Source organism: Boleophthalmus pectinirostris, unplaced genomic scaffold (genome assembly GCF_026225935.1).
Source record: "Boleophthalmus pectinirostris isolate CB_2022bp ecotype Guang Dong unplaced genomic scaffold, ASM2622593v1 HiC_scaffold_13, whole genome shotgun sequence".
Lineage (NCBI taxonomy): Eukaryota > Metazoa > Chordata > Actinopteri > Gobiiformes > Gobiidae > Boleophthalmus > Boleophthalmus pectinirostris.
The window spans coordinates 292,501-302,500 of NW_026571036.1; the positions used below are offsets into that span (position 1 = coordinate 292,501).

Genomic DNA, 10,000 nt, shown 5'->3' on the forward strand with positions numbered 1-10,000 from the left:
TACATTGACTCTGTTTAGATGGAGATTCTAGTGCAGGAAACAGAAGCGTCAGAGGAAACACGGATTAAACCAGAATTTAAAATGCAAATCTGAAACTTGTCTGTTTCAGGTTGTGTGTGTTTAACTGAAGTGTGTGTTTGTGTGTTTAACTGAAGTGTGTGTTTGTGTGTTTAACTGAAGTGTGTGTTTGTGTGTTTACTGAAGTGTGTGTTTGTGTGTTTAACTGAAGTGTGTGTTTGTGTGTTTAACTGAAGTGTGTGTTTGTGTGTTTAACTGAAGTGTGTGTTTGTGTGTTTACTGAAGTGTGTGTTTGTGTGTTTAACTGAAGTGTGTGTTTGTGTGTTTACTGAAGTGTGTGTTTGTGTGTTTACTGAAGTGTGTGTTTGTGTGTTTACTGAAGTGTGTGTGTGTTTGTGTGTGTGTTTGTGTGTTTCAGGTTGCGTGTGTTTAACTGAAGTGTGTGTGTGTTTGTGTGTGTGTGTTTGTGTGTTTCAGGTTGCGTGTGTTTAACTGAAGTGTGTGTGTGTGTGTTTGTGTGTTTGTGTGTTTCAGGTTGCGTGTGTTTAACTGAAGTGTGTGTGTGTGTGTGTTTGTGTGTTTGTGTGTTTCAGGTTGCGTGTGTTTAACTGAAGTGTGTGTGTGTTGTGTGTTTGTGTGTTTCAGGTTGCGTGTGTTTAACTGAAGTGTGTGTGTGTGTGTTTGTGTGTTTGTGTGTTTCAGGTTGCGTGTGTTTAACTGAAGTGTGTGTGTGTGTGTTTGTGTGTTTGTGTGTTTCAGGTTGCGTGTGTTTAACTGGGCTCCTCGTCGCGGCGTTTGGGACGAGGCCAAACCCAAAGAAATCCCACATGTGTACAGTATCACCAGTCTGAGCTGGAAGAAGGACGGATCCAGGCTCTGCGCTGTGAGGACACACACACTATACACACACACATGTACACACACACACATGTACACACACATGTACACACACATGTACACACACACATGTACACACTATACACACACGTACACACACACACTTGTACACACACTATACACACACATGTACACACACACACACATGTACACACACACTATACACACACACATTATACACACACACACATGTGCACACACACACACGTGTACACACACGTACACACACACATGTACACACTATACACACACGTACACACACACACATGTACACACTATACACACATATACACACACGCACGCACATACAAAGACACACACACATTTTTATAATAACAATAGACTCTGTGTGTGTATATATGTGTGTGTGTCTGTGTGTGTATATGTGTGTGTATATGTGTGTGTGTACATGTGTGTGTGTCTGTGTGCATGTGTCTCCCGTGTCTGTGTGCAGGGGACTCTGTGTGGAGGGGTGGAGCTCTTCGACTGTTGTCTGAGGAGAAACATTTACAAAAATAAGTTCGAGATGACGTACGTGGGCCTGAGCCAGGTACCGGAGACTTACTGTTGTGTCCTTTGGCAAGACACTCCCCTGACGGTCCCTGTCCGGTGCAGGTGGTGGTGAGGAACCTGTCGACGGGCGCTCGGGTCATCGTGAAGTCGCATTACGGATACGAGATCGAGGAGGTGAAGATTCTGGGAGGAGACAGATATTTAGTGTCTCACACGTCGGACACGCTGCTGCTCGGAGACCTGCTCACGCACAAACTCAGCGAGGTAAAACTGTACACTTTTATTATTATTATTATTATTATTATTATTATTATTATTATTATGAATAAGCTGGGCAAAAATAAAAAATATTAATCCCGATTAATTGCAGTTTGAGTGCGATTAATCGCGATTAATCACGTTATACGAAAACCAATTAATGAATTAAAAAAGTAGAGTACAGCTGCACTTTTATTGGAAATGTAAACGAAAGAGCCACACATCTGTTGTGCAAACAGAGTTTCTTTCAGAGTTGAACCCTCAGAGCCTTCGAGGTTTTCAGTGAAGGCTCAAGAAAAAATATTGAATTAATTTTTGTACTACTAATATATTTTTTCTATATTTTTTATTCAGTGAGTAATAAACACCACACTAGTGATAATTTCTAGATCATAGTTATAAACTTATTACTTATATTAACTTATAAAAGGTTATAAATAACCTTTGTTTCCCAACAAATATCAGTCCAAGTTTATAAGTGAACATATATCTGGGTAAATCAGTGACTCCCCCTGCAGCGCTGAACCGGCGGCTGGAACAAAGTTTGAGATTGACAGTTGTCTGAGCCAATCATATTTCATTGAGTTATGGGCGGGATCATATCACCAAATCTTCTGGACTTTCGTGAAAACCCTGTAATAGCGACGCAGCGACGAAAACCGCACTGGACACGTCTATGTGGACGCCTCAGAGGCGTCTGGAACAAGGAGAAGACAAAGACCCGTGAACCGGAGCGCCCGGCCCGGTCGGTCACCCCGGTCGGCCCGGCCCGGTCGGTTCGGCCCGGTCGGTTCGGCCCGGTCGGTCCGGCCCGGTCGGTCCGGCCCGGCTGCGGGCTCGGCTGCGGGTTCCGGCTCCTGCAGCTCGCGGAGGCTCGGACACATTGCATCTCACTTGGTCAGAAAAAAGTGAAAAAAGTGTAAAGGAAAGACGTCAAACTTAAAGAAACGCTCGCGGTGAACTTTTTCAAAATAAAAGCCACTGAGCAACAGACGATTACAATTTTTTTTTTAAAGTAAATAATAAAAATCGCATTAACGGCGTTAAAATAATTGTCGGTGTTAATAAATTGATTAGCTATGCAAAATTAACGCTTTAACGTGCCCGGCCCTAATTATTATTTATAATATTATATTCACGCACAAACTCAGCGAGGTAAAACTGTATGATTTTTTAAATTTATTTATCTTTATTTATTTATTATTATTATTATTATTATTATTATTCTAACAGGCCCTTCTCCAGCCTCTGGTCTGTTAGTATCACGGCGATGCACCTAGTGGCCAAAAAATCAAGGCATGTTAGTATCACAAAGTGCACGTGGCCAAAAAATGCAATAGTGCGACGTGACTCGCCCGCAGTGACCAGGGACCCTCGCCATAATGTAAACAAGAACCAAACGTGTCTAAATCGATGTCACACAAATAAATGCTTAACAATGAAGGTTCAATGAAAAGTGTCAGAAAAAGTCGGTGTTTGTGCGTAAACCGTCTCTTTTCTTCACAAACTGAACTGATGTCAAACTGTGAGAAATATCGAGCGCAGGTTCTGGGTTCTATTCTACAAAACCAAGAACTAGAAAAGCACCTGGACTTTAAATTGGACGGACGACACGACAAACGACACGGCAGAGACTTTACGAGACGCCCGACGAAGACGAGGGCGACTCTCTCTTCATCACCGAGACAAACGGGACGAGGGTCGGACGCTCGAGGCCAACAGAGTCTGACAAACCCACACACCACAGGATTTACACCCAGAGTCTAGAGTTTCCAGACGAGACCAGATCCCACTTTGTGTGAGATTTAGTTCTAGTTTTATTCAATAACTAGATTTACAAATGATGAAATGATATATTTTAAAATATTTAGAATAGTTGATTTATTTTGTAGTGACAAATATAAAACATGTTGTAATAGAAACGTGTCATAAAACCAAACACATGTGAGTCTTTATTTCTACACTTTTCACACACATTTATGTCACAAAGACGTTTTACATTATTCACCTTGATTCATTCACTCTGCATCTGCTGATGGAAACTACTGGTGTAGCCACAGCTGCCCTGGGGCAGACTGACAGAAGCACGGCTGCTGTGACAACGGGCCCTCCAAACACACACACACAGAGACACACACACACACACACACACACACACACACACATAGAGACACACACACACAGACACACAGAGACACACACACACACAGACACACACACACACACACACACACACACAGACACACACACACACACACACAGACACACACACACACAGACACACACACACAGACACACACACACACACACACAGACACACACACACACACACACACACACACACACACACACACACACACACACACACAGACACATACACACACACAGACACCGACAGGCAGAGCAACTGTTCGTTTCATGGTCTGGACCGACCAAAGTTAAGCAACGTCTTTCTCACTGGATTGTGGAAGCGACTGCTTTGTCTTACACGGCGAAGGGCCTCGAACCTCCCGCTGACTTGCGTGCGCATTCCACGAGGGGTATGGCTACTTCGTGGGCGTTGTTTAGAGGAATATCGCTACAAGAGGTTTGTGAAGGTTCGTGGTCTTCCCCTACAACGTTTATGAGGTTCTACAGACTCGACGTTACTGCGCCTCGTTTAGCTCATGCTGTGTCGAGTGTAAACCTGCCGGTGACCTGAGCACCCGGACATGACTGTTGGTCACGCATCATCGAGGTTGGCTTGTCCGTCAATTCGGGAGTAAATATATCCCATATGTGAGATACCGAACGAATGCATGAAAGAGAACTTAAGGTTACGACCGTAACCCCGGTTCTCTGATAGCATGAGTGCGGTATCGCACCGGACTGCCGCCCTTGCGGGGAGAGAGAAGAACTGTTAACCTTGAACGACGCCGTGGCGCACGGCAGCTGGTTATGTAGGGGGCTGCCCCTTGTGCGTCAGACGTGGCCAGCCAATCGGGGCTGGCGTAGTGATAAAGTGCGTCTGAGGGGTACGCGGGGAGGCGCACCGCATATGTGAGAAACTCACTCATGCTGTCAGAGAACCGGGGTTACGGTCGTAACCTTAAGGTCTAAACCAGGACTAAACCAGGTTTAAACCAGGTCTGAAAACCCGATCTAAACCTGATCTCTAACCCAGAACTAAACCAGGTCTAAACCAGGTCTAAAACAGGTTTAAACCAGGTTAAACCAGGTCTAAACCAGGTCTGAAAACCCGATCTAAACCTGATCTCTAACCCAGGACTAAACCAGGACTAAACCAGGTTTAAACCAGGTTTAAACCAGGTTTAAACCAGGACTAAACCAGGTCTAAACCAGGTCTAAGCTGGGGTTTCATCTAGTTTGTCCCAGCCTTCTCTCTTCCACCACTCGCCTCCTCCCCGTTCTCCTCCCCGTTCTCCTCCTCTCCTCTTCCTCCTTCTCCTCTTCCTCCTTCTCCCCTTCCTCCTTCATCTCCTCTTCTTCTCTTCTCGCGCTCTCATCTTCGTCTTCTTCTTCTTTGTCGTGGAGTTCGTATTTGTCCTTCAGTCGTGTGAGAAGTTGGTTTCTCCTCTGCTCCTCTGCTAACGTCTTCGTGCATCTCTCCAGCTCGGCGTGGGCTTTCTGCAGCTCTTCACGCATCTGCTGGATTTGCTCTTTCAGACGTGTTTTCTCCTCTTCAATCTTTTCATATTCATCACAGAGAATCTCCATCTCCTCCGACAGTTCTGTGTTCCTCTGTCGTTGTCTCTCTTTCTCTCTGCGCTCCTCTGATAACCTGTTCTCCATACTTCTCACATGTTCGGACATGCGCTTATAAGATTTTATAAACATTTCACGAGAGCCTGTGGCACCGACTTCTGTCCTCAAGTTTTCCAGCTCCTCCTTCAAATTTTCATGTTGTCGACGTTCCTCCTTCAGTTCTTGCAGGTGAGGGCAGACGTCAACTCTTTCGTCGCACTTCATCAGAATTTCCTCCAGCAACTTGTGTTGTGAGTGGAACTTGTCCTGTTCCTTGAGCTGTTCTTCTAAGTGGCAGTTGATCCTGCCCGATAAGATCTGGATCGTCTCCTGCAGATGCCGGTTCCTCTCCAAGGACTTTTCCATCCTCTTGCTCAGATCTTGGTTCTCATGTTCTAAGTTTTGGATCCTCTCATGCTGTTCCTGTTTCTCCTTGTCTAAGTTTTGGATCGTCTCGTTTTGTTCCTGGTTCTGCTTTTTTAAGTTTTGAACCAACTCGTGCAGTTCCTGGTTCTCAGTCTCCAAAGACATTTTTTCTGTTTAAATATTCAGTAGTTTCTCTAGTAGCAGTACACGCAGTAATTGTAGTACACGCAGTAATTGTAGTACACGCAGTAATTGTAGTACACGCAGTAATTGTAGTACACGCAGTAATTGTAGTACACGCAGTACACGCAGTAGTCGTAGTAGAAGTGGCAGTATTCTGTGTCTGTAGTGTTTGTTTCGTGTTACACTTATAATCTTCTTCAAAACAGTAAGTTGCTTTGTGCTTTGTGCTTGTCCTTTACTGATGATGTCATAAAGCAGAGCGCTGCTTTGAAGTAGCAGTAGTAAAAGTATTTTAACACTTTAGTGTTTATTTCACTGTGTCACTCAAAGTTTACTTTAAAGCAGCGTCGTGCTTCTCTGATGATGTCATCAAGCAGAGTTCTATCACCATGGAGATCCAGGGCGGCATTAGAACATCACGTTGCTACGGCGACAGCTTCTCAGGCTCCAAAACTATTTTAGATTCTAGAATGTGATGATGTCATCGTCCCAGAGGGGAGGAGCTAAATCATTTTCCCGGTGATTACGATGTACTTTTCCATCTGTATTAATATTAGATGGAAACCATGGCAACAGAGAGGTGGTCTGCTCTTGTGGAAGCTTTCACATGTTGAACGTTTAATGTTGTTTTTTATAATTAACAAAACTAGTCGATCTCACCTGGGACAGAAGGGGAGGGGCTTAGATCAGAGAGATCAGGAGTCTAACCCACAACCTCCTGGTGAGAGGGAGGAGACAGGACAACCGCCCGACATCAGAGCGTTTGTGAAAGCAGCGGCTGAAACGTCCCCAACACATTTGCACGACTTCATTGTTTTTTGTTGATTCAAGGAAAGTTACTCAGAAAATACTCAGGTAAAGGGGCGGGGCCTCACTGCTCAGGTAAAGGGGCGGGGCCTCACTGCTCAGGTAAAGGGGCGGAGTGTCACTGCTCAGGTAAAGGGGCGGGGCCTCACTGCTCAGGTAAAGGGGCGGGGCCTCACTGCTCAGGTAAAGGGGTGGGTAAAGTCTGACCTGTTCATTTTCAGAAAAGTCCTGGTGTTTGACACAAAGAAATACAAACTGAATGAACAAATAATAATAATAACCCAGTTTTGTTTTGTATGTGAACTAGAAGTGCACAGTCTGATCTTTGAACACTGAAGAGTCTCAAAGTGAGTGGTTTTACTGTAGACAGGAAACAGGTGACACAAAGGTCTGCACACAGATCCCGCTTCAGTCTTTGCGATCGGGGATTTAAAGTCTCGTAAGATTCTCCTCGTGTCTGTGGCGTTCGCTTTCTGTCGCACGTTTAAAAATGGTTCCAAATCCTGTAGTGTGTGTCGGCCGTAACTGCTGCTGCGAGCCTCATCGTTCTGCTCTTAAAATGTTCGTATTAATCCGCTCCACGTGATCCCGGGTTTTTCATTTTGCTGTTTTGTCTGTAAATCGATTCCTAAAATGCAGCTCTGAATTCTCCCCTGTAACCGCAGGCAGGGCGTCTGTTTGCGGGGCGGGCGTTTGCGGGGCGTGCGTTTGCGGGGCGTGCGTTTGCGGGGCGTGCGTTTGCGGGGCGGGGCGTGCGTTTGCGGGGCGTGCGTTTGCGGGGCGTGCGTTTGCGGGGCGTTTGCGGGGCGTGCGTTTGCGGGGCGGGCGTTTGCGGGGCGGGCGTTTGCGGGGCGTGCGTTTGCGGGGCGCGTTTGCGGGGCGGGCGTTTGCGGGGCGTGCGTTTGCGGGGCGGGGCGTTTGCGGGGCGGGCGTTTGCGGGGCGGGCGTTTGCGGGGCGGGCGTTTGCGGGGCGGGCGTTTGCGGGGCGTGCGTTGCGGGCGGGCGTTTGCGGGCGTGCGTTTGCGGGGCGGGCGTTTGCGGGGCGTGCGTTTGCGGGGCGTGCGTTTGCGGGGCGGGCGTTTGCGGGGCGTGCGTTTGCGGGCGTGCGTTTGCGGGGCGGGCGTTTGCGGGGCGTGCGTTTGCGGGGCGGGCGTTTGCGGGCGTGCGTTGCGGGGCGGGCGTTTGCGGGGCGTGCGTTTGCGGGGCGGGCGTTTGCGGGGCGTGCGTTTGCGGGGCGGGCGTTTGCGGGGCGTGCGTTTGCGGGGCGGGCGTTTGCGGGGCGTGCGTTTCGGGGCGGGCGTTTGCGGGCGCGGCGTTTGCGGGCGTGCGTTTGCGGGGCGGGCGTTTGCGGGGCGGGCGTTTGCGGGGGCGGGGCGTGCGTTTGCGGGGCGGGCGTTTGCGGGGCGTGCGTTTGCGGGGCGTGCGTTTGCGGGGCGTGCGTTTGCGGGGCGTGTTTGCGGGGCGGGCGTTTGCGGGGCGTGCGTTTGCGGGGCGTGCGTTTGCGGGGCGTCTATTTGTAAATCCCGTTGAATTTCTCACCTTGAATTTTTTTACTCTGAAAAAACATGAATCATTTTTATTCTTTATTTTAGTGTCCTTTTTCAATATGTTTCAAATTAAAAATAAGAACTTTACGTTTCAAATTTTCAGCACAAATATTTTCCTCAAATTCAACAGTGTAAAATTACAGTGAAGCTGCGAGACGCCGCAGCAGACGCCTGGATCCAGAGGGAGTGAGGAGGACTCAGTTCTCTGCTCCCTGAAGCTTCTGTCTGTTGGTGTTTCAGGTGCTGTGGCCCGGATCCGGAGGAAATGAAAAGTTCTTCTTTGAAAACGAGTCTGTAAGAAACAAACATCACACACATGAATTTAAAACATAAAACTGAATAAAAAAAAAAAAAAAGTCTTGAGTAAATGTGAGTCAGGCTGGAGGTTTGAACAGATTAAAGCTCATTCTGGGACTTTCCCGTGTGGGTTTCAGGTTTGTATGATCTTTAACGCCGGGGAACTCAGTCTGGTGGAATATGGACTCAACGAAATCCTGGGATCAGTCCGGACCGAGTTTATGAACCCACAACTCATCAGGTACACAACACACACAACACACAACACACAACACACACAACACACACAACACACACAACACACACAACACACACACACACACAACACACACAACACACAACACACAACACACACAACACACAAAACAAAACAAAAAAACACAAAAAAACACAACACACAACACAGTCCATTTCACACGTCTGTGTTTCTTTGTGGTTCTTTGTGTTCAAATGATCAGAGTAAAGTCTAAATGAATCGGCCGTTAGGGGGCGCTAGACGACTAAAGTCATTTGGCCCATGTATGATATGATGTATGAAAGCTCCAGCAGGGGGCGCTGTTTGATTTTGACCGTTTGTGTGTGTTTGTGTGTGTTTGTGTGTGTGCAGTGTGCGTCTGAACGAGAGGAAGCTGAGAGGAGCCGATGACAACAAGAAACTGGCCTATCTCATCGACCTGAAGACCATCGCCATCGGTAACGAGAACCAGAACCACCGCTGCAGAACTTTCACCGTGTTCTGGTCGCTCTGTGGCCTTGCCCCCTTTAACACCCCCCCTTTAACACCCCCTCTTTTTTAACACTCCGCTTTAACTTTTTTTGTGACTAAACGTTGTGTTTGTCGTCAGTGGACCTGATCGGAGGATTCACTGTGGCGTCCGTCAGCCACGACTCAAAGATCCACTGGTTAGAACTGAACGAGACCGGAAAGAAACTCCTGTTCAAAGACAAAAAACTCCGGGTAAGAACAAGAGAAAGAGAAAGAGAAAGAGAAAGAAAAAGAAAAAGAGAAAGAGGAGAGAGTCTAGTCCAGAGGTGTTCACACTTTTTCATCATGTGAGCTTCTTACAAAATGACCAAGTCAAAATGATCGACCTGATACAAAGTCAAACAAACTGCACTGAAACACTCTGTGGCCCTTTTCTGGACCCTCCCCCACAGTTTGAGAACCTCTTCTTTAAGAGAACTTCCTCTGGCACTTTACACAAAACTGTGAAAAAAGTGAAGGAAGATTTTTAAACCTGTTTTTTAAAGTTCCAAACTGGAGTTTCATTCTTTTGTGGTTTTGCAGTGATATTTACCAGCCTCTGCACGTTTACCAAACCAAACGCACATCGTGACAAACACAGATGCATTTGTCACTTTTGTTACAC

General features: G+C 47.0%; 1 protein-coding gene across 1 annotated transcript in view; it reads left to right on the forward strand.

Moving 5' to 3' along the window:
- Window positions 1–10,000, forward strand: part of ift172 (intraflagellar transport 172) — a 67,456-nt gene that overhangs the window by 12,219 nt on the left and 45,237 nt on the right. Inside the window, exons 9-15 of the mRNA XM_055149719.1 lie at window positions 778–901; window positions 1,370–1,465; window positions 1,531–1,692; window positions 8,574–8,627; window positions 8,768–8,871; window positions 9,238–9,323; window positions 9,476–9,588. Coding sequence (XP_055005694.1) covers window positions 778–901; window positions 1,370–1,465; window positions 1,531–1,692; window positions 8,574–8,627; window positions 8,768–8,871; window positions 9,238–9,323; window positions 9,476–9,588 — 739 coding nt within the window. The remainder of the gene's footprint in view (window positions 1–777; window positions 902–1,369; window positions 1,466–1,530; window positions 1,693–8,573; window positions 8,628–8,767; window positions 8,872–9,237; window positions 9,324–9,475; window positions 9,589–10,000) is intronic.